This window comes from Myripristis murdjan, chromosome 12 (genome assembly GCF_902150065.1).
Source record: "Myripristis murdjan chromosome 12, fMyrMur1.1, whole genome shotgun sequence".
Lineage (NCBI taxonomy): Eukaryota > Metazoa > Chordata > Actinopteri > Holocentriformes > Holocentridae > Myripristis > Myripristis murdjan.
Window position 1 is genome coordinate 18,668,921 of NC_043991.1, and position 24,900 is coordinate 18,693,820.

A 24,900-nucleotide genomic window follows, 5' to 3' on the forward strand; every position below is an offset into this window, starting at 1 on the left:
ACATCAACATGCAGGGTTTAGAAACCGTCTGCTGATCACATGCAGGTCAGGCAGGGCTGCAGTGTGTGCTGATGGGATTTCACCCAGCTGAGCTGTGCTGTCTGTTCTGGCCACACACGGCTCGGTGGTGCGCAGTGCAGACCAGGATAGCCGAGCTGCCTTCAAGTTCACGCTAAGCAACACGCCTCCAGCCATTACATAGCTGCAAACCTGATTCCTATCTGCATCCGCTAGAGAACAATGTGGAGTTTAGGCTGTCATGATAGTAAATTAATTAATATCGATATTCAACAGCATTTTTGATGGAGGGGGGGTGGCAGCATATTAAGGGACATAAAAAAGTTTTTCATCTGGGGACAAGAGAAAACAAAAACACATCAGGCACAAAGATTTTTTTTTCCTTTTTGCTAAATTAGGCTTTAAAAGAAAGTTGTTTAACTAGGCAGCCTAATCTTAGATATGTGAAGTAACAGTGTGTATCTGTGTAGCATAGAGTGCATTAGAGTGCATTCTTGTGTTGCAGCAGCTGGTTGCCCAGACACAGCACAAGAACAATAGTAGACGACACAAAATCTACCTCTCAACACTAAAAGAGACATATGTATCTTTAGAAAACACAACAATTAACACAGTCAATAAAGTGGATCAATACAAAGAATACAAGAAAAAAGACAAACCTTTGCATAACCTGTAAGAGTAATAAAAATAAAATATACTGAAATATATCTACAGAATATCTGTACCCCTTTCACCTTGAACCGTTGCATAGGCTATAAGCATAATGAAATATATCTGCAAATATAGAACAGAATATGTATATATAGAATATATATAGTATAATCATAATGTATAGTTTCTAATACATTTTCCATGTGGCAGTGAGGAAGTACAGGGCAGCAGAGACTGTCAGACTTGCTTCAGCCTTTTTGAAGACATTTTTATAATATTTATAACATATTTACTAGTGAATAGCAGTTTTCCAATTAACTCAAAACGGTTAATGTGCTAGGTAACATTACACAGCAACACATTTTAATGGAAAGTGATTCATGCTTGAGGGATGTTGGAACAGGAGCTTTCACCAGTCTCTCCAAAGTCTTTATGTGGACTGGGATGAGAGTCCTTAAGGTGCTTTGTTAGCCCACTTCACTGGTACCACTTTGTAGCATTGTTTGCTTACTGGTCTGCTGACACGCTTCCCTTTCCACATTCATTAGCCTCAAGAAAAAAAAAATATGTCCACACGGTGCTCCACTATTGGAAACCGTTCAAAAGTTTGCATCGATATTTATCAAAGTGCCAAACCTTGTGGAGTTAAAAAAAAAAAAAAAAAAAAAAAAAGTGAACATAGTAGGTCTAATCTGCTCTTGCCGGCGTCTGACAGCAAAACAGGGATGAGACGATCTCTGACAGCACAGACTGAACAGAACGCGCTTTGTTGTTTTTATAATCTCTCCACTGTAGGAGAGACCACGGCCACTACAACAGCCACGACACAGCTGGGCTGGAAGAGAGGAAACACTCTGTGCAACATCAGATCTCGTGCGGGATGAGTACAGGAAACAGGCGATGGAGCAGATGAACCCAGTATGAGGAGCCTTACAACCATCAAAGGCTGGGCTAAATAGCAATTTCATGGTCTGGGATTTTGGATATCATAATAAGTGTTATCTTTTTTCTGGTTTAAAGGCTGCATTACAGCAAAAGGATGCCGTGTTCTCATTTTAGTAGACTGCTGTAGCTGTTCTGTTATGTGCCTCGACCTGCTTAGTCATCATATCCACATTACTCATGATTGTTTATCAAAAATCTCATTGTGTAATTGTGCAAGTCATTACTACAGTACCGTCACAATATCGAGATATTCGGTCAAAAATGTTGTGATATCTGATGTTGTTCATATCAACCAGCCCTGCATCCATCCCTGATGAGCCATGAGTGAGCATCTATAGTAATAAATTGTGATATGCACAATGGCTGCAAGCATAGCCATTTTTTGCGCTGGGTTGCTATTAATAATGTGCCTCTCCAGGTGTCCCTGTGCAAACCCCCAAGTTATTTTTTTTATTAAAGGGGCTGTTCACTCCAATTCTACCCCGAGATTTTTCTGTCACACGTCTTCTCATTGAGTCAGGTGTGGATATAAACTTGGCATTCCTGCGGCCATCTGACACAGATGCTCACGGCCAGTTTGCCTGGGATGCAAGAGAGCTGCTGCATAATAGACACAGGCAGAGTATCGTGACCAGTTTCTTAAAAACATGGCAAATTAGACTAATCCCAATGATCAGCAGCTTCCGACCCAGCCCTGGATCCCCAGGAATGTGTGGCCTACTTCCATACTGGAGGAAATGGACTAAAAATAACCCGTTCTTGCCATTCCGCAGGCAGAGGCTTGCCTGCAAACAGCCAGAGGGCCTGAGGAGGACAGCAGGTTACCTCCTGGCTCCTTAGAGATGCAGAAGGCAAAAGCCACATAAAGCCGAGGCATCTGCGTGTTCGCTCTGTAGCTGTGGCTGTCTGGCAGGATTACGATCCAGAGAGGAGCGCTGATTACAGCAGCATTAGCCTGCACACACAAACATCTGCACTAACGATACGGCAAGGAGGACCAGAATGGAATAAAAGGCCAAGTTCTTGAAAGAGTGAAGTTACTGAAGAACTGTAAGGGACCAAAACCAAATATGTAGGTTTAATATTTAAGTTGAGGCTTTTTATCCCACTTGAGGCACTTTAAACTTTATTATCAGTCTTTATTTGAGCCTCATCTAAATTATTGTAATGTTATATGTTGCAATACTTTTCCTAGTTATCTTGAGAAACTAAAGATTTTACAAAAGAAAGTTATACCTACCATATCATTATGTCTTTTAGCAAGTACAGTCTAATGAAGTTTGCTGAATGTAATATTATATGGTATCATGTAACATTATACTTATGTATATTGTTGTGCATGTGCTGAACAACAGACTGTGATCTTATCAGATTTCACTGTTATATTTTGCACTTGTCTTATTTTTCTGTTTATTTTGATTATCAAGTGTAAGTTTATTTAGAGCCCAAAATCAGTCCCAAAGGCCTTTACAGGCTCGCTTGTAGCCCAAAGCTTTACCCGACATTTTTCAGTCTGATAACAAGAAGTTAGTGAACAAAATGAAAAACCACAATGGAGTAATCAGTTGAAATATTACAGTTTGTGTGTCTGTTTTACAATTTTCACCTGACACAAGGAGTTTGTTGTGGCCAGGAACTTGCTTTGATGTCATATGTTGTTTCTCAGTGAACTGGAGGTTCAGAAATCAGACCCAGGCTCTCCAGAGGGAGTTCCCATTGAGAGGGGCGTTCGAGAGCCCTTCACAGAGACCTGGGACATCTCCCTGTTCCCAGGATGTCTCAAACACAGTTATAAGCCCCATATGTTGGTTTCCTAGTTGCTGGTCTATGTGTTTTTTTTTAAGTGGTAAGAATCATAAGTAGTCTTTCAAAATTACTTTTTAATTTTACAGGGAGGATCATTCGAGTTTCAACTCAAATTGGAGCTTTTGGGTCATAAATTTCCTGTAACACCAACATTGCTACAAAGCCACTGGACTCCCCTGCAAAACTGCATTACAATGTGCCTCATTATAGTGTGAGCAGCTGCTAACAAGGCTCTCACTGTATGTGTGTGTGTGTGTGTGTGTGTGTGTGTGTGTATGTGTGTGTTCCAGCTGTAAACATCTGGTGTCTGATGAGATGAACCACGCTCGTGTAGCTGACCAGAGTTGCTAAGTCTGTATCTGACAGACTCTCAATCTGTCCAAACGTCTTTACACCACAGCCTAAATTTGGACAGACAAGATTAAACTGGGCTTTGACGAACTCTGGTTAAAAACAGGTTAAATAGCACCATCAAAGTTTGAAAGATGTCATGTTTACAAGACATCACAAGCAACATCCAAGCATAGTTGGAAAATGTCATGTTGGAAAATGTTGTTTCTTTTAATTAGCCATTTTAATGTTTTGTTCATTTCTGAAAAAAATAAGACATATGCTCATAATTAAGGACCGCTCATGATGCCTTGTAACTATTTTCAAGTAGCCTTCAGCCACCAAACAATAAAACAAAGTACTACTAACTACCAAAGAAAAGAGGATTTTGTTTTAATGAAAGGTGGCAAACAGATGAGAGGGGGAAAGAACAACATGACAACGTACAGCTCACTTTGCTGAATTTCTGGATTTCTAACCCTAATTCTAAAAAAAAAAAATCATAATATAGAAAAATGTAAAAAACAAGCAGCTGTTAAAGATCTGGGCATTTAAGAGACACTCTGGCAGATGGAGCAGAAAGTTAAGGGAATATTTCACAATTCCCCGAGGAGTCAGCGTTCCCTATTGCCAAGAAAAATAAACACCACTCCAGAGGGATTTTTCTGCCCACCACGCTGGAGTTCCCGAAATAGGGACAGAATGGTGCGACTCTTAAGGTCAACACCCGGGGGTCTCTGTCCACATGAACCGCAGCGTTGCGTAACCATGAAGGTGGCTGGAATGTGTGCGTTTTAATTATCAGCCTAGTTCATGGCCATTAAACAGGCAGTGCATTCGCTGCTCATTAAGCTGCAGAGCCCCCATCCCCAGCGAAGCCTTCGTACCGTATAGACTGTAATGTGCCTGGGCCGGACTGAGAGGACCACAGGCAGCAAGAGGGACTGCAGACAGCTTAACTGCCCCGAGCAGCTGTAATTTCAATCTTGCTGACAGCCACATCACATCCTCACATTCTCGTCTGCTTGTGCCAAGACTGGAAAAGGTGGATTACAGTAACACACGTCTGCAGCACTTCTGTGTGTTCTACCAGATATACAGCGTGCTGTGCTACTTAGTCACGCAGCCAGATTTCCAAAGAAGCTGGGTCAGGGTCTTCCTCAGCTGCGTGTCACATCTACAGCGAGGGAGGAGGCACTGACTGACCAGTGGTCCCTCTCTCACAGGCTGATGACCTTGTCTGGAGAGCCAGTTATGACAGGAAGGAAACCACTAAGAAACTATAAATGGAAGTGCCCTTATTTCATTTCCAGAGAACTCTTTTCCCTGCTGATGCGGAGCTGTGCAAAAGCCAACAAAACTTTCTTCTCTGTAGCCCTGTTTTGAGTCACAACATTTGAAGGATGTTTTTTTTATATATATCTTTTTTATTTACTGGGTTGTCTTCAGGCAACTTGCAGGAGCTTGTGATGGAGGCTGGTTGCGGTAGCCAGACATGCACTCAGAGGCCGTGGCACCAAGCCAAGCACCTAGCAGCGGTCTAGATGCTGTTGAAACTCCAGTATTTGGCTGTCGTGGTTTCAAGCTCAGGGAGCCACTTGACTAATTACAATACTCCTTTTTCAGCCCAGACGACTCTTCCATATATAGGAAGTGACATCGGTCAGGAAGAGACAACAACAGTTAGACCGCTCTTTTTGCTGTGCTCAAACACAAGCCATACAAGAGACTTCTGGGAAAAAAAGGGGGAATTACAAAAGGTCAGGACCATAGAGAAGTCTGCTGCTTAACTTGACACAACTGCGCAAGAGGTGGCCGGTCTAGAGAGAAGTAATTACTGCACGATGAACATTTCCCACTACAGCGTACTAAACAATCAGCAAAAAATGAAAATAAAAGAACTTTATTGCATGAAGCCACAAGGAAATCCCAACTGAGAGATTCCTTACTTTGAAAAACTATCAAACTTTACAGAATCTAATTCATCCACTTGCTATGTGCTTCATTTCCTCACTCTTGATGCTACTTAAACTCTCGTGACAAGGCAGCTCTTCCCCCAAGTCAACAAACTCTGTTTTGATTGAGAAGTTAATAAACACACTATATGTAAATGATGAGGTCATATTTCCAGGTATCCGCTGACATCACTGTGGCAGGAGAGCCCGGGACAACAGCCTAACCCTACCGCCACTGCCTAAGTCACATGTCTGAGATAATGCAGCAGGCTTACTGCAGGGTGATGTAACAGGATTGTCATCCTCTCTAAGAGATTACTCACCGGCCCCACGGACACATTTCATATAGAACAAGAAAAAAGTGCACAAGAAGCTATAATATAAAACACACTACTTTTACAAATGTGACTGCGCCCCTGCTTACAGAGTGAGCCAATCAGCTGATTTTATCCCGGTTATAAAACATCATAGTCGCTGCTGCATGCTATAGGTTTTCTTTTCCAGTCTGAATGATATAAAACAGAGCGCCTATGTTTGACGATACAATTCAGCGCTTGCATAATCTGAGAATAACAAAGACATGTTTGAACTGGCCACTCTGTGCTGATGGATGCCTGGGTGCCGGATTACAGAGTGGCTTTTCGCTGCACTGTCACAGCAGCTCAAATGAGCAAAACATACCTCCAACTCCTTTAATCCTCCTAAAGTTCTTTTAAAATCCACGTACATCATGTGTTGTATCAGTATTCTTGCTTTAGCCATCTTTTTTTTTCTCTCTCTCTCTCTCTTTGTAAACGAGTCAATGATACTGTTTTGTTGAGGCAAGAAGCATATATTGCAGTTGCATTACCCTTTTTCAGTTTCCAGTGTCATAAACATCCCAATTGCTCCCTTAAGAGCAAAATACTAGTTTTATTGACACATTCAGTAGTATGATAAAACAGCCACGCCTATCACTGTGACCTACTGTATTTTCAGTGAATACAGTTACTGAAAATTAGAGTGAAGGCTACATCCTAGTACAGCAGTTCATCACAGTTCAATGCCAATGTTACCCTATCAATAAAATTAAGAGAACAGCCTGTCCACCCCTCAAATCTATGATGTATTACCAAAGCCTAGCACACTGAGAATGAATTTCAGAAGTTGGAAAATATGACTCAGAGCACTACTGTTAGCATAGTTTATCTGAATATAATTTTGAAAACTATTATATTATTTCACTTCCCTCCCCGAGCTGTTATGTAGGACAGTGGTGGTGCTATCTTCCTCTTATTGTTACTGAGTTGCTGGAAACTGGCTGGAGGCTCCAAATGCTAACTGTCAGTATCCAGCATTCAGAAACAATGAGGGGAGGATAGCACCACTACTGTCCTACATAACAGCTCAGCAGAAAGTGAAATGATAATAATTTTCAAAATGGGTGAACTATCCCCTTTAAGGACAAAAGTGTTACACACAAAGCCCTTTGAATGTTGCAGGATTTAGATTATAGGTCAGAGTCCTCAACCACTGGAACAACCTACCTGGAGAAACACAACTTGGAAAATCTGCAGTATTTTCTTTAAAGGACACAACTAAGCACGAGCTGATGCATTGAACTGACAGCTGAAGTCTCATTAAACATGCATAAAGAGACTATATCAAAATGTAAATCATTGTGCAACCACGTGCCTGATCCTCTGCCTCACTCTGCAGACTTTGGACAGAGATTGAAGCGGCGTCATTTCCCAGCATCTCCACCAGCAGAATGTTTTTATGGGCAAAAGCTCACAGCCAAGCACAGAGTTTAGGGCCTTAAGAGCCTCTGTAGTCAGAATGTGAAAGCAGAAGACTAAACTGGCTTCCTTTGACTACAGCTGACCTATGTGCAGAATGGATTCTACAACAAAACACAGCCGGGGCCATTTCCCTTACAAAAACACAGTAGCCATTTAATGAAGATGTGAACAACAATAATGCTGCAAAGAAAAACACACACGTCTAGCTGTTGCAGCATGTGTGGAAAGTGGCAGTATAGAGACTAAAATGTGGGTTTGTCAAGGTGATTTCTGTTGTAAATAAAATGCTGATGAAAAGATTACTTAAGCAGAGAAATGGTCAGCTACATACATAATAGGACCTTTGTTCACCGTTGTTTAGGTCATGTCTGGGCTGTGATGCAGCACAATAAGCATATTTTTGTAAAAGTAGCCATATTTACAGCAAATTATTAACCAAACACTTGTGGTTAGGGTTAGGGTTAGTATGCAATGTACAAACACAAAAATGACAACACATAATAATAATATTTATGCCAAGCCACATCAGCCTTTTACCTATAATCATGGTAAATAAAAATTTATTGTAATGGCAATTATGGCAACTAAATCATAGCTAGATTATAGAGTATATTATTTGTGTGACAGTGATGACAGTTAGACCTTACAGGTCGTTAAGTTGTGTGCATTGGTAGGGCACACCCATGAAATAAAACAACCTCCTCAGGTAATGTTCAAACCTAAGTGCATTCATGCAAGGCTCTCAGGAGCAAGGAAGGAAGCATTCATTCTGGTACAGCAGTTTTCATATCATATGACAATTCCAACTATATGAAATTATTGATTTATGCCCCTGCTGAATTGAATCGTTCAGCACGCTACACCGGATGTGGAGCGAAAAGCAGAAAGGAGCCTTCAGGGCCTGATTCACGGTCACCGTCAGCAGCTCCTTCAAACACAGTGGATGCATTCACATAAAAGAGGAGAGAGCTGACATGTCTCAATCACAACAAGTTCAAACTAATGCTGAGGTGAATTTAATAATTCATCCCTTGTATAATCCTCGCTGGGTTGGGCAGACTCTGGCCCGGAGCTAAAACAAGTTCATGACAAGCAAAACTTGGTAAATGTAAATGTAAAAAGTGGGTGGAGGACGTCTTCAGGTTACACAGACTGAAACGCTTCAGGGCAAGACAGTTCCTTGTCTCTTGTTGTGTCTGAGTGTGTGAATGTACACAGGCCAACTACATATTACACCGTGTCCTGTTTACGAAATAAGCTTTGCTGCATTTGACTGCCTGGCTATTCATCTGAATCTTTAACTTGGCCTAATCCTAACAGATCCCCTAACTGGATTAGGAGGGGCTTGCCCAGCGGCAGTTTGACTAAGCAAAGAGAAATACACCAAGAGTGAAAGTGCTCCAACACTTGAAATGTGCACGCCGAAAAATCAGTTAATTCCTCTGAACAGGTCATTATTATCAACATCACAAACCATTAAGAATGAAAGTCAAAGGGAGCTTTAGACGGTGAATCATAATTCAAAGTGTCAAAACACTTGTTTGCTTCGTTATGAATGCTACAAAGGTCACGCTACTGGTGAATGTCAACATGGCACCGCAAGCAGTGCTGTCTGTAAAGCAGCAGCTGCTTTAGTATTTGGATGGTGTAGTGTAACTACTAGCAATGTAAGTAAGTTCACAGGCTGTTAAGAAGATATTTAGTCCACTGAGTCATTTATATTTACTGCTTCCCTCAGCCAGAGCAGCAGGCAGGTAGCTCAAACATCTCAGCACCTTACTACAGAAGCGCAGGTGGTGATGAGGCTCTGGTTTCTCACACTTCTCCCACTAGGCATCAACCGGCGACAGCTTGCACACCTACTCTGCATTGCTCTGTTTGTCGTGGCTGGTGCAGAATAAAATGGCGATTCTGCTTGTTTGCTATTTTAACAAGTCAGCAGGGCTGGAAAGTGGGCCACACTTGCTGGAGAACTGTGCAGGTATGCTGTGTGTGGCCGTAGCCTGAGAGCAGAAATTGCTAAAAACACTGTAAACATTGGAATTTGTGTGTCCTGGTGTGTTACACAAACTGTTGCACTTTAGCTGGACTTTAATGGAGAAGTGTTTGTTAACTTTAGACTGGACATACTTGTACCACAGCAACAATATATATAAAACAGTCTGCTGCTTCAACCATCCAGGTACGCTCATTTGAATGGGAAATACCGCTCTGCTCTATTCAAGTTCTGTGGCTACAACACATCTTTGCTCACCAGATGACAGAGATATTTATTCACCACAAAAACTCATTTATGTGCCCTCTTGAGATTAACTGCCTACTGTCTGCGCTCAACCTCAGGCATTCAAATAATGACTAATGATGCCACCAGTGAGTGACTTCCTAGAGTCAACATGAACACCACTTTGCCCGGCAGAATGGCTGACTGTGCCGTATAATCTATTTCCGCGTCTGTCATTCTACCTGACACTGCCTTTAAAGCATAAGGAAAGCATTTAGCACGGGCTATTTCGGTGGGACAAAAATATCCACGGCTCCAATAACCTGCAAGCACAAGTAGCACTGATGTGACTACAACTGCACAACATACCTTTTTCACAGCAGCCCTTTTGACATGAAACAGCAGGTAAACACGAGTGTTAATAATGACATTCGTGAAGGTTCAGTTGCATTTAAGTGAAGCAGAGTCTTGAACGACGGCAGGACTCTGGCTCTGTTAGACCTAAATGGACCACAGCCTTCATGCCAGTCATTACTAACACCTGTCTTTACCTGCTATTTCAAGTCAAAATGGCTGCTATGAAAAAAAAAAAAGTCAGTGTGACATTTAGGATTAAGTTTCGAGGCCACACACAGACACACACACACACACAGAGGCATAAGGTTCATAATGGGCCTGGTGAGTTCATGTAACAGGGCCAGAGAAGACCGCCTGGCTTACTGCTCAGAGCCATTGTGAATACCCTGACATGATAAAAAGCGGAAATACCATCGTTCAACAGTTACAAAACAGGACAGGAAACAATGTTAACCCTGAGCTCTTCTCTCTCTAAAATCTAGATTCCACAGAAGAAAGATTGTGTTCAACAATCCGCTGTGTTTAGTCTGCTCGGGACCGTGGAGCCCCAACTCTGCATCAACACGCAGCAGCAGCCAAAAATATCATGTCCATAAAAGGCAGGATGAAACACACTGTTCTGGTGCCCAGACTGTAAGATCACACTGGAAAGGTACCTATAGCCTTAAACGAATGTTACACTCTTAATGAATAAATATTTTATAGTATCTATTCCTTCATAGAGCAAGACTTGTTTTTTGACTGACACACCTCATGCAACCAACCAGACAATTAATGATCTCACCTCAGACTGAATATTGTAGGATTCTTGGCAGAGTCTCTAAAGATACACTGTTATGAGATACATATCAGAAAGGAAGTTTATAATAATTACTGCTGTTGTTATTAAAGGAATTATAACTATGTCTTGTCTTGTTTTTCTTATATATATTTTTTTTAAAAAATAGAAAAAAATCTGGTCAACTGTTTGGACTGGAGTTTTGTAATTCTGATCAGACTCAAAAATGACTTCCTACATTGGCTGCCTTGTTGACAGGTTTTTCTTTCATTTTCAAAAGTTTCACAATTTGGGACACAAATATTACAACATCAGACTCATCATTAATGACTTTAAGATAAAAAAAAAATATCACATAAAAATCACATGACCAAATGGGAGCACATAAATAGCAATACTGAAGCAATATTAAATAACTAACCTAACTGAATAACCTTGAGCTGCTCCACAGCTAAACTGTGCTAAAAAAATAAATAAATAAATAAAAAATACAGAACTGTACAGAATAATAAGAGCCAGGGTCGTGCTATTGTTCATGCTGGCTCACCGGAAAGCCTCTGTTAGATAGAAACTGAACAGAACTTTCATTAATATCATTATCACCTGTGTCTACCTGCTACTTCATGTCAAAATGGCTGCTGTGAAAAGGGTCTGTGGTTGAAAGATGTACTCCATTTCTATTTATTCTTGTCCAGCAGCCAGGGGATGTCTAAATTAACATGGCACATGTGTCAGGGCAGTGTATGCTGCCATTCCTTGCATTCCAGTCACAAACCTACAGCACAATATATCTCCCCCTCTATTGACCACATTTCCACCCACCCTCTTAATCCAACAAAACACATTCCTGACCCCTACACTGTCACTTAACGTTCAAACTATGGCAGCAGCATCAAAGTGGACACAGAGTGAGTCAAAACAGCAGGTAAACACAGGTGTTACCAATGATATTAATTACGGTTTTGTTCCATTTGGGTCTAACACAGACGGGGTCTTGCTATTGTTCATGCTGGCTCTGCTACACAAATGTGGCATGGAACCTTAATTAATGAATATCATTAGTGACACCTGTGTTTACCTGCTATTTCATGTCAAAATGGCTGCTGTGAACAAGGTCCATTGTTATTTTACCGGAGGCATTTGAGAACACAACGGTGAAAACTGCAAAATGCGTCACTCCTCAAAAAGTGAGGAAATTCCTTATCCCCTGCAAACAATGTGTGACTGCAGGCTGAGCTGTTTTCTTTGGTCCAGTGACAGTTTTTTCTTTTCAGCCCACACAAGGCAGCCTAGACTGCATGTCCAGCTCTGCTTCACTGCTCAGGCAGAAAAAAAACACTGTGTGGAATTTCTCACTCCTCTCTAGCAAACTGTGACTATAAAAGCTATGAAAAAGGCCAGTCACCAGTTACTACACTATAATAGTGTTGATCAAGCCACAAGAAAACATAAACACCTTAAGCATCACCTCAAGGATCAAGCCCCATGAGCCACCTGACTGACCCTATTGTGTCCTAGGTCATTTTCCCACAGCCCAGCCCTCTTTGGATCACTTGCAAACACACAACCTGTATTTGCTACTAATAATTTAAGAAATTAAATACTTAAAATATAGGAAGGTTTAGTCTTGCCAGTAACTTCTTAAACGCCTGTGAGTTACTGATGCCGCAAACTATGCGCTTCCACTGACTATTCTGCGTGTCTAAGCCGGAGTGTATTAGTGTAATCACTGGTCCTTGTCCTGGACCAAAGTCAGGCAGCTGTTGCTAAAGCCCAAGCATGCCAGAAGAAAAGCTCTAAAAAACATTGCCTCATGTCTAATGATTCAAACCAGCAAGGCTGCAGACATGAACTAATCCAAAAAAGACTGCCAAAGCCTCTCTGATGCCTGGGCAGAGAGAGAGGCAGAGTGATGGGGAGAGTGAGCAGAGTGAAACGTAACCAAGCAAGAATATATGGAGCTAAGCTGACAAAGGAAACAGGAAAAAAGCTGGATAGCTTTAAACCATGGATGGAAGAATGGTGCACAGCATTATGAGAAATAGCGGAAGGGCGAATACCAGTATCCCGCCGATGGCTAATAAATGACTGGCTGTCTGTCACGCCCGTTATCGGGGCCACGCCCTCAGCGGTATCTGCAGATCTCTGATGTTTAATGCAATCTAAACAAAGATTTTCAACACCATCTTTAAGCAAAAAAGTTTCAGTGTCATGTCAAACCTTCACCCAGCTAGACTAATATCCTGCCCTTAGCCTCAAAAGATGCTCTGTGGTTCTGTGGAAGCAGATTATGAAAGTAAATTTTCATATCGTAGTGGAATGAATGGAATCCAACAGCTGGATAAAAGGTAGGAAAAGTGATATTGGAGCTCTACAATACGACTGCTTGCTTTGGGAAAAGATCAGCAGAAATGTGAAGTTTATACATTTTGTAGATATTATGCTTAACATGCAGAATGAGTCAAGGTATGAGCCTTGAGCAATACACAATTTCTGCTTTCAGTAGCAATATATCCGAAGAATAAAATGAGCAATTATTGTTTTACACCTGCAATTATGCATTTTTGAGACCTTTTTGTGAAGTTATCCTTTTTTCTCACTTTATTAGCTCTAAGAAAGAGAATGAATGCAGTATTTTATGTAAGAGGTGACAATGTTTCTAAATGCAACTGCTACCAGAGGTAATAGTTTTCACAGAGGAATTATCAAAGTGCATCAATCTTACGTTTGGATAGGGCATGTGACCAACATTAAGCCCACACAGAAATCTGGTTAGATACTGATGTCTGTTCTGCCCGTTATACCACTGATGTCATTTAACAGACAGACCCCAAGAGAGGATGGCTTTGATGCATTATCTTCAGGGGGGCTGCTTCACATCTGACTGCATTACAGGCCAGCTGACTCTTGCATAGCACCTGATTCGCTGCCACTACATTCCAGGACATAAAAGCAGGTTAACACTGCCATGAAAACTTTGTCCATCACCAAGTCTCAACATGCCCCTTGACCTTTATACATAGTTTGATCTACATTCCTCACTACAGCGTCTTGTATTTTGGCATATTTGTATGTAGCGTTACTTTTTCTACAGTAAAGGTCACCTATACATCTGTTCCCTTTATCTATTTCTGGAATTTTTGTCTCTTTTTTAATTTGTTGATGAAAATGCCATTACATTTCAACAAAGATTCATTTTTTCACTTTTCAACAACACAAACAACAATCTGAGAAGACTGTTGGGAGGAAAATGTGATTTTGTTATTTCTATATACTGCAAAGAAGATAGAAGAGGAAAGTTTTAGGACAAGAGGCACAGGTGGGATCGAGGAAGAGCTAGGAGAGACAGAGACAGTCAGAGGAGGTGTGAGTTAATATAGTTGGGGTTTAGGATGTTTACCTGGAAAGGCGTGTGGGTTGGGTGACCCTCTTTTGAGGCACTTGGAGCACAGAATATGTACAGAGTAGTGGAGCCCAGGCCACTCCTGTAGCAGCACATTCAACTCTTCGACAAGCGGCGTGATGGCTTGCCATGCAGTCCAGATATTTGGCAGGGAAGCGTGGCTGGCGATGGAGAGGGTGTCTGCCTGCAGTTTGCCCCTGGAGGGCTGGCAGCTGATCACCACTGGGACTTTACCGCGGTAGGCAAAGATCTGATGCCTACCATCTGACCGCTGAACAACATGGCTGTTATCTGCACACTGAATCGTGGTAAACAGTCCAGGAGGAAAAGGAAAGGGAAGCTGTACTCAATTTGCAGCTGCTCCACTGAGAAGAACTGACACAGAGACAAAGAGCTCCCGCTCGCACAGGCCTCTGCGTGGGGCTCTTCGTCGCTGACATAGCTGGGGAACGTGTACCAAGCCGTGGCTCCGTTTAACGGCTTGCTGCGGGGTTTGTTGATGCAATAGCAGATCCCCATCTTCTCCAGCAGTTCCATGATGAGATGCAGGTCTTGCTGGGTCTGGATGAGGGGTCTCAGGAGAAGGCGGATGACATTGGAGGGCAAAAGGCCATGTTGGAGAAAGCCCTCCACATGGTGCTGCAGATGGGTAACCCTGAGGTTCTCTCCCTTCTCTCCTTCTATAACCAGACTCACCCTCCCCTTGTCCCCCCTTTCCCCCTCAGACAGTAGCCTGTCCAAAAGTGTTGATTCGTCCCTCTGAAAGAACACATTGAGAATAGCAATGAACCGCGGTAGATTGTGAAAAACATACTCCTTGAGCGTGAGACTGTCCTCAAAGTAGAGTAATTTCCCACTCTCATGTAGGTAGGATAAGGCGCTCTGCAGACGGTCTTCTGTAAGCCCAGCCTGGAGGCCCAAGCGGGCGGATCCACCACGAGAGCCACAGGTCTTTGGGCTTAAAGTGAAGCCTCCTCAAGCATCTGCCAGGACTTTGGCAGCACACGGTGGAGGTTGGGGAAGATCTCCCTGTGGTCTGCAACAGACATAAGCTTCTCCCTCAGCCTCTGGATGTTCCTTTGGCTCTCGGTGCAGCTGACACACAGGACAGGAGAAAGAATCTGCAGCCTGTGGTTGAGCATGAACTGCAGCTGGGCTTTCTTCCGTCTCAGGTTCTTGTCAGAAACACCGTAGAAAAGAATGTGGGGGCTGGAAGTGCGGAGGTTATAGCCCTGCTCCAGCGCCTGGTCCACCTGCCTAGCCAGGCTCCTCAGGCACTGCGTGTCTCTCTTCTCCTGCAGGGCAATCTGTCTGTGAATATCCAGACTCTTCTCCTCCACCTCCATGTCTCCGCATAGGTCTGTGTGCGTGCCCACCAAGCACACCACAGCATGGGGGACTTTGGCACTAAGGAGGTGGAGGAAATACCCGACATGGGCATAAAGTTCTTGGGCGAATACGTTTTGAGATTCACAACCAGAATGTACAGAGCACCAGGGGAGAGAAAAAAGGGTTTGATGAGGTCATAGTTTTTGCTTCCCTGACAAATCATACACCAGAAATGTAAGACTGCGTTCGGCGTCCTGCTACCCAGTTTTGGTCACTTCGATGCCTTTGTTTCCCTGGAAACCTTAGCATCCTGCTGTTTGCTAACCACACTCTGCCTGAGCAGTGTCTTCCCAGCGCCTTTTTCATTCCCATCAAGACCAGTTTTAGCCTTGGCTTCACAGCAAGCTGGGAATGGTGCAAGTTCCTTTTGATAGGCAGCAATGTAAGGTATCCCCTTCATGCACACCTCATAGGAGGCTGGATAAGGGGGTTATCCTTAACCTTCCAAATGTTGACTTTGGAGAGTTTTCCAAAATTATCTGGAAGTATGGCTATTTGATTACCCTGTAAAACAAGCTCCTCCAATTTCTCCAGCTCCACGATAGAATCTGGCAGATATGTAATGTGGTTATTGTCCAACCACAAGGTTTGCCAACTTGACCAGCTGCCCAATTTCCTCAGGAACAAAGCCTAGTTTATTCCTGCTCAGGTAAAGCTCCTCTAATCCCGTGATACTTAAAACAACCTGGGGAAAGTTCTCGAAATCATTTGAGGACAAATTGATCATTTCAGTTTTTGCAGACTGCCAAAGGAAGGAGGCAGCGCTGTGAGGCTGTTGCCGTCCAGCATGGCTTTCAAGATTGTGCAGGTGACAGAACGTGTCCTGGTAACTGTAGAGATGTGAAGACTACTGAGCCAAAAGATTTTGATGGACTGCAGCTTCATATATCTCCTGTAGTGCCTCAAACTTATTCCCAGTGCAGTCAAGTTCCTCCAGGTCACCGAGGGCAAGGATCTCGGGGGGAAACTGGTTTAGTTTGTTGTGATCTGCATCCAGTGTGCGCAGCCTCTTGAGGTTCGAGAAGGATCTGGGTAAATCCCGCAGGTCATTGAAGCTGATGTCCAGCTCCTCCAAAAACTGAAGCGCTCCAATCTGAGACGGCAGATACTGGATTTTGTTATGACTTATGCATAGTTTTTTCAGACCCTTCAGTTGACCTACATCCTCCGAAAGGCTCCTCAGGCAGTTGTGGCTAATGTCAAGCTCCACAAGCTGCCAAGCTCAAAACCACACAAGGAACAGCCGTGAACTTATTCCTGCGGAGGACGAGGATCGCAGATTGTTGAGGCTGGACCCCAGACCCTCTGGCAGCTCCTGAAGGGAGTTGTTGCCCAAATTGAGCACCTCTATCTCCCCTATATCCTCAGGTAGTATGATCTTCTGGTTGTTTTTGGAGCGAGAGGGTGAGCTTGGCGGAGGTTGCTGCGGCAGCTTCCTCGATCGGAGGGCAGCAGCCCTCCCCAACCTGGCAGTTTTGAGGTTGTTCTCCTGTCCTCCATGGTGTTGCAGCCCAACCCCTCCTCCTTGTTTTCATTGAGAGTTTATCATCAATTACACTGAGCTGGCAGCATGGGTGGACGGTGTCCTTTATCAATCAGCGCACTCCCAGCAGCACAACCTTCATCAGAGGTATATTCCACAGGAAATGGAAACGGAGGAGCAGCTCAAGGCGAGAAATTAACACCTACTTTTCAATCGTATCAGGACGACTGGAGCTGGCTGCGGCGGCGCTCCACGCATCCTTTTCTTATGCGCCACACACTACACAATAAAAACAAACCTGCCACAGCTACAGCTCCGATGTTGATCCCACAGGGAGACGCTTGTGCCGCCGGTGCATTTTCCCATTCAGAGACGTCCTCGCCGCCGCAAGAATAGGCGTCTGAATCGCTCGCTGGCTTTCTCTGTGTTTTCGAGCTGCAGCTCTTTCAGCTGTCTCCGCTCATGATATGGGAAATGGAAATGGAGCAGCAGCGACGCCCGTCCCACACACACTGCGTCAGATTTCTGAGCCCACCTTCCTTCCGCCTTCCTTCCTGGTGTGTGAAAAGGAGGGGAACAAGGGAAAGTGATTCCCCCTGCCGATGCACATTCCTGGAAAATATTAGGGGGTAAAAAAAAAATAATAATATGTACGTAATAACTACATAATCAAAACCCGTAGGCTATCGCAATGAAATTCACAAAGTGCTACGTGTCATCTCCAAAATCATTTAGCCAAACAATAGGGCTGCAGGCGGTGTGCGCTGATGAAAACATGAACGGGATGCATTTGTGGTCCTAAGAAGTGTTACATGAAAACGAGGGATGTGCAGGATCATGTTAAGCCTAAAACGAAGCAGCACGATTTCACGTAAACTATTTTGTCTGCAATGGATCACGCTGTCCGTCAGCCGTCAGAAAGTGAGAACTCTGACGCCATCTGCTGGACAAGAGGCGCACTGAGGAACACGGGGAAACATTCAACATTCCAGCCGTCCACTGACAGGCACAGTCATGTGGTGTGAGTGGTTCAGCTGGAATAAACTAATCAGAGTAGAGCAATGATATTGGACCCGTCAGTGTATACTCGCTGGTCAGTCCGAGGTGATGAGCAGTTGTTATTTTGGAGCTGTGGTGGTTAACTGTTGTGGTTTAAAGTGGCTTTATCAGGGCACCATTCACTGTAGAGCCACAATACGTGTGCTTCAACTGGGCTGGGTAAATGTAAAAAGGATGGCATTTAAATTGTCTTTGCATTGTGCCCGTGGTGAATAACCATTGCTTAATGAATGTAAGAATATCTTGTTGGCTCCTCTCCAGCTTCAAAGTGCAGGACTGCCAGTGTGTTACATAACTGAACTTGGGGATATCTGCAAAACAAACAAAAATACAGAACAAGAGACAAGTGAAGGACAGTCCAAATCCAGGTTAACAGGACACAGCCTTATTTCAGTCCTATATTCACGGGGTCATACAAGTTGAGAGCACACTTGCTGTACAAAAAACAGATTAGTAACCGGTTTTCCTATTGAAGAAATTCAAATAGTCCAAACAAAAGATGAGCATGAATCACAAAACACAGTATCATGTCAAATTTACAGCACTTTTCTTGTCATAAAATTGCAGCATTACTTATAACACTTTGTTTGCTAAAAGTATGTAAATACATAGGTGACCACCCATTAAAATACTAATGAAGCCCTGTAAGGTGATCCTTGCCCAGAGTTTGATTGACTTAGCAACAAGCAGGAATCAGACCAAACATCACAGTTGTCCCCGATGGAAATTTCCCGCTGATGAAGAGAAAAATACGTCACAAGCAAGGCTCATAAGGGGCATTGGACCGTAGCCGTCCAGCACATAAAGAAACAGGCCAATGCTCCAACTATTTCATATGGAGTCATCGGTTCTAGGTCAGCTCCACCCAAAAGCGTCAGCATGATGCAGGACAGATGGTCTGACTGTTTAGTTTGTCATCACTGAGGGAGCCAGTGCAGCAGTGGCCCCGCTGGTGAAGCTTTTTGATGACCACAACAGTGATTTGAATTGTTGGCCCATTTACTACAATTTACCCACGTTTTACATTGTACAAGCCATTTTGCAAATCATGGGGTTTTAAGAGATTTCACACCATGTAATCAAAATGACTTGATTGTCAAATATGAATTTTTGGTTGCAAACAGCCATGTTATAATGTTCTGCTTCTGGTGGCAACAAAGTCGTCACCATTCATAACCACAAGACTGGTACTGGCTGTGGAAAGCAGACGTTTTCCACAAGTCCCCCTAAGTTCAGGTGAATCGTCTGGACTACAGGGAAATCTATGGCCAATGGTGTTGCTGGACATAGCAAAGGCAAGTGATCCTAACCAAACTGTCAGACCTGGACAAAGATTATGACCACGATGCCAGTGGTCTCTGTGGCACGTCTTAGCAGCTCCCCAGGCTCGAAGAGAAGCCTGTCTCCCATGGACAACCTAACCCACTGCTCCAATGGTGCCACTGTTGAAAACTGCAGAATGCTCCTCAACAGTGGGTGCATTGGCATGGGAGGGCATGCAGTGTCCTGTTGGACAGGTGTCTCTCAGTGAAGTGAGGAGGGCTGCACCTGCAGGCCTGAGATCAGCAGCGCTCAGTGTCAGGGTGAAAGGACTTCAGATGGAACAGGGTGGTCTGACTTCAAGGTGCTGATCCCACTCTTCTATTAAAAAAACATATTCAAATATATTCATAATTTCTCAGTCGAGATGCTGCTCTTGTTTTTGCATCCAGTGTTTTTTCCTCATTTTAATTACTGCATTACAAGTTTGTCTCAAGCAAATGTGAGCACTATCAAGCCTTTCCACTCTTTTACAAGAAAGCTTTGAAAATTTAAGACAGAAAAACACCAACATTATCACAAGTGTAATATTCTTTCAAAATATAACTTGCTTAGCGTTGAATCAATCTGATGCTAAAAAGCTGGCTGAAACTAAATCAAGCCTAAACTCATAAAATGTGACCATCTCATAAATATTTCATGGAGCAACGGAACATCTTATTTTATATGTGCTGTTTTAAATGGAAAACCTTTGTACAGATCACAAGCACCACTTCTTACCTGTCCAATCACTGTTAAAATGTATGTTTTTTTTAACTGTATGTGGCCACAGTGATTCCAAAATAAATAAGGGACCGAGCATCAGGTCTGTTAGTGCTGCATTAACGTGTCTGTCGACAGAAAACTGGATTAGAAAAGAATAATTGCACTATATACAAAAAAAGGGCCATGGCAGGCCATTCTTCAGGAGGCTCAGGTTTTTCCGTGTGTGCCAACAGTCCCACAGTCCTTAAATGTTTAAGGCTCGGGCTGAACAGGACCAGCTCATTTCATTGGCTAAGCCTGGACAGACTAGATGGTAAACTGTCCGTTATCACACACACACACCACACACACACACACACACACACCCACACACACACACACACACACACACACACACACACACACTCCCTCCATGCTGTGCTGTCAGTGCTGGGGTCCATTTTCTGACAGCTGCCTTTTCACCTGCATTCCTGCATCAGCAGCAGCAACATCAGCCTGAAGTCACTCTGGAGGTTCCCTTACCAGAAATTTATATGGTCTCTTCAGGTTTTATGGAGATAAGCTTCGTTTTACTAGCACTTTATGGTTGTGATTTACTATATTCCTAGTCCATAGTACTACCACAGTTTTACTATGACACTGCCTGATCACTAAAATAAGCAAAAAAGTATTGAAATTCTTTTAAAGTAATATTAGCAAAATATTTTTTAAAATATGATGAATTAACCCCCTCCCACCCCCCATCATTTATCTAATATTTATAAACAAAAGCAAAAATTGCTTTACTATTTGGAACCATGGTTATACTTTCCGCCAAAAAATAGTTGCCATAGTTATCATAGTTTGTTTACTATAATAAAACTATGGTTACTGATGTGTCTGGGAATGTCTGGGTGTGTATGATTTTTTTTCCCCCTGTCAGTGCAGCCCTCATCAGCAAAGAACTCGGGCTCTGATTCCGCAGCTCTAATCTGTAAATCCGGTGTACAGGTGTGTGTGTGTGTTGTATGTGTGTGTTTTCATTTTCATATTTTTTTAAAATGTCATGTTATTTCTTAACCATTTACCAGAGTTGTATGTTTAAATATTACCTTGCTGTGTGAAAAGAAAACGACAGAAAAAAGTTCCAGCATGGCAGCTTTATTGCTGCCCTGCCCAACCTGTTCAGTTACTGACAGGCACTGTGGGCATTATGCAACAAGTAGCCTAATTGTGCACCAGCAGAAAGTGGGTCAATACACAACTTGCACAAAGAGTCCATTTTAAAACTACAAGTTAATATAATATCAGTCTCTTGATAAAAAGTCATTCTCATTGAGTTTTCAGGGTGAGTACTCACTGACATTTTTCCCCTTATGTTTCCCTTCACTAATGAATCATCACTCAAAGCCTCAAGTCAGGGCTCGCTCCAAGACACAGCTCCCGACAGCTTTTTACATTCCTGTCTGAATCAGGAGTGACTGATCTGTTCATTGTCATTCAACTATTATGTCAGGAGGAGAGCCTCCAAGCAGAGATTCGTTTGATTTTGGTTATGCACTGTACATATTCAAGTAGCGTGCTTGCGTCTTCTATAACAGCCTCATCTAATGATGTGAATCATGGGATTATTACTGTCTTCACTGAGTTATTCAGACTATACTCTCTATTGTTGGAGACTACATCCTAGGGCTTTTCTGGAAATTATGGATAACACTGTGAAAGATCCATTCATTCTAATGCCACTAAAACTATTCTTTGCAAATAAAAAGCTAAGAGCCTGGAAACGTTTTAAGATCACCTTTAAATTTGTCGTTTTATTTTCTGTGATTTCCTGTGAGATTCTAGCCTTCATATGTCATCCACAAAAACCCTGAGAGTGTAGGTCAGCCTATGACCAAGCTCACATGCTGTGAACATAAAATTCATGTACAATACACATAAAAACACTACAAAAACTTTGATGTCTTTGCATTTTTTTTCCCAAGAATACACTTAAGGGAGTTCAAGTCCATTTCTTAATTGAGCAGCATTATCCTTTATTAACTTAAATATTAAAATTGCAGTCCCAAACACCTGTTTACAGATGCATTACATCCCATGAAAGCATTAATCCTAAAAACTGTACATACAAGACATGTGAGAACTGGTTGTTTAAAAAAGAAGAAAGAAAGAAATAAGAAAGGAAAGAAAAAAGAAAAGACGGAAAGAAAAAAAGGAAAAAAAAAATCATTACAATCAATATTATAAAATCCCCTTGGAAGCAGAGTGACTGACAAATAGAAACTGTAGCGTCACATGTATAAACAGACCACTCACACTAGCAAATACTATTTCTTCTTCTTGATCTTCCAGTGTGCAAAAAGGACCGATGTGCTGCCATGTTCTCATGTAAACTTTTAGAACATGCAACACCATTTCATGATCATACCATCGCCAATAACATAATACACCACAAGATCATACAACCTGCACAGTGTATGTACCTTTCAGCTTTACATACCAATGTCCTGTGTACTGTATCAGCGAATTTTTAAAATCGTGGTAGACATATGTGGTAGTTAAAGTCAAAATATTCTGCCAAGTCTTTTTAAATTATATATTTTTCATCACAAGACATTTAACTACTTACTCCCATGGGTGCCTTTTTGAATATTGTCAGGTACTGATGTTGGACCACATTTTGAGTATCTTTATGTTTAAGGTCCCACGATATTGTGAAGAGAAATGAGTAATGACTGCGATTCTGCAAAGTTGAGAAACTGTGTCATCCCACACACCTTGTGAAATAAAAAAAAAAAACTATCCCTTTGGGTGAGCCTATATGGCACCATCGTTACAGGAGCCAACTTTCAACCTTTGTATGTTTGATTTCCAGCCCTGACACATTTTAAAGCAATCCAGGCTTTATTGTTGCCAAGAAAACAAAGACAGCAGGTTACTCTCGTAAAAACAGAAGTCAGAAGCCCTTGGTTTAGCGAACATTCACTGTAAAATGTACATACAATAATGGACACAGCAAATAATGACACATGATGGTGGATAGAGCTCGTAAGCAAGGGTGCCAAATGATTGTGATTACAAGAAAAAAAATGTGCATTTCACTCTTTCAGTAGTGTCTGTGAATGTTAAAACATGTTCAGTAGTAAGGGCCAATATTCTCATATGCAGCATAACTTGGCCAATCAGGGAAGATCCCATGGGAGCATGTTGGGCTCCCGTAACGGTCAAAGTGAATTCCCAGGTCATGGGAGTGTCTCCCCTGGTTGCAGAGGTCCTGCCCGCCTCCTCTTTAGTGAGGACCAAACAATCCTGTAGTTATTTCCCTGGTTGCTGTCCCAGTAATCCGGCCATCAACTCATAACAGATGGCAAAATTCAATGTGCTCATGAGGCCTCAGCTGATCAGGTAGCACAACCTCAAAGGAGAAAGTAGCATGGCGTGAGCCTGGATAGGTGTCTTTCACATACAGCAATCCACATCTTTATGGCTTTTCCAGGTGTCACAGGTCACCCGCAACTTTCACAGACTTTTCAAACGACAGATTTTTACTTTAATAGTTCCCGCCAGCGCCTTTTCTTTCAACATGCAGTGCTATCCAGCAGACATAGTTGCTCTCCAGCACTGACGAAACAGCAGGTAATCTGCAAGACGGCTGGGGTGAAATCCAGCACAATTGGTCCTTCTCAGCCGCCCTCAGTGTGAGGGCAGAGTTGAGCAGCTCTTGGATGTTCAAAGGAATACCTATGGATCATTAAATTCAGAGAAGATCTTCACCTTGGTTAGAGACAGGCCTTTGTGGTCAGCAAAAGTCCACCTGCTTTTTGCCTTTTTTAGCAGCTTCTTTGAAATTCTCCATCCCTGGACTGAATCTGATCAACAGACTGTGTGTGTTCAAACCTCAGGCAAGAACTCAGGCTTGGTTTGCGAGGTTTCAGAGTCTTTCTGTAGCCAAAATCCTCTTTGAGGAGGTAGAGAGGTATCGCCAGATCATCGGCATGGGTGGACTCAGGAGGGGAGCAAGCCGATACACTAAAACAGAGAGGAAAACGGATTAACAGGTTGCTAATGTTAACAGATCCGGAAACGGACAAAAACCTTCCCCCGCACACCACACACCAACACTTCAAAGGAATACACTGGAGTAAAGCAATGCCTTAAGCATTATCTAAAACAAACTCCTAATTAAAAACTTCTAAGTAAACCACTTTGCATCCATCTGTTTTATAATTTAGTGTCAACCCCTGGAACTATGAATTTTCACTAAATTTCTCCTTAAGCAGCCTCAAACTTACACTGGGCTAGATGCAGCAACTTTCTCTTCAATTTCCCTCATATTTTCTCTCATTTTCTGTTAGAAAAAAGGAGTCAACTCCAGATGCACCAAACATCCAAAAATCCATTCATCCAACCTCCAAATCTGATGTTACCCTGGTGTGCTAGATGATGATGGATCCCACCTGTCTGTAACTGGAGTTGCGTGTTCAAGCACTTGCTATTAGCATGAGGTAACATCCCTACACACTACACAAGTGCAGCTGCTGTGGCTAGGGCAAATTTATTTCCAAAGCGTCAGTGCTGCTGTGCGCAGGGAAGTCAACAAGCCAACAACGGCAAAAAAAAAAAAAAATCTGTGAGTGCTGTGAAAATCATCTCAGCAGAGGGGATGTACAGTTACTTAAATAAAGATGAAAATAGTTTTAGCAGTAAAATGCAGGCC

The 24,900-nt window shown here is 42.6% G+C and overlaps 2 protein-coding genes and 1 long non-coding RNA gene across 3 annotated transcripts in view; all 3 read right to left on the minus strand.

Moving 5' to 3' along the window:
- LOC115369277 (multifunctional ROCO family signaling regulator 1) overlaps window positions 1–17,176 on the minus strand; it is a gene marked incomplete at its 5' end in the record, with an annotated part of 31,379 nt that extends 14,203 nt beyond the window's left edge. Inside the window, 18 exon segments of the mRNA XM_030065849.1 lie at window positions 14,243–14,575; window positions 14,578–15,176; window positions 15,178–15,215; window positions 15,217–15,689; window positions 15,692–15,779; window positions 15,781–15,870; window positions 15,873–15,935; window positions 15,938–15,988; window positions 15,990–16,048; window positions 16,051–16,219; window positions 16,221–16,363; window positions 16,366–16,424; window positions 16,426–16,460; window positions 16,463–16,523; window positions 16,525–16,851; window positions 16,853–16,907; window positions 16,910–17,125; window positions 17,128–17,176. Of these exon segments, the coding sequence (XP_029921709.1) occupies window positions 14,243–14,575; window positions 14,578–15,176; window positions 15,178–15,215; window positions 15,217–15,689; window positions 15,692–15,779; window positions 15,781–15,870; window positions 15,873–15,935; window positions 15,938–15,988; window positions 15,990–16,048; window positions 16,051–16,219; window positions 16,221–16,363; window positions 16,366–16,424; window positions 16,426–16,460; window positions 16,463–16,523; window positions 16,525–16,851; window positions 16,853–16,907; window positions 16,910–17,125; window positions 17,128–17,176 (2,908 nt within the window).
- LOC115368654 (uncharacterized) lies at window positions 3,456–6,051 on the minus strand. The gene is made up of 2 exons (XR_003929056.1): window positions 5,700–6,051; window positions 3,456–5,482 (listed from the first exon to the last, which is right to left on the minus strand). It is a non-coding gene; the product is annotated as an uncharacterized LOC115368654 (long non-coding RNA).
- A 5,026-nt stretch (window positions 17,177–22,202) lies between the features above and the next one.
- Window positions 22,203–24,516, minus strand: ppp1r3b (protein phosphatase 1, regulatory subunit 3B). Its single transcript, XM_030065852.1, is given in 8 exon segments — window positions 22,203–23,466; window positions 23,468–23,529; window positions 23,532–23,651; window positions 23,654–23,828; window positions 23,830–23,927; window positions 23,930–24,032; window positions 24,035–24,212; window positions 24,476–24,516. Coding segments are annotated over 8 exon segments (924 nt in total). The 3' UTR covers window positions 22,203–23,319.
- Between the last annotated feature and the right edge of the window lie 384 nt (window positions 24,517–24,900).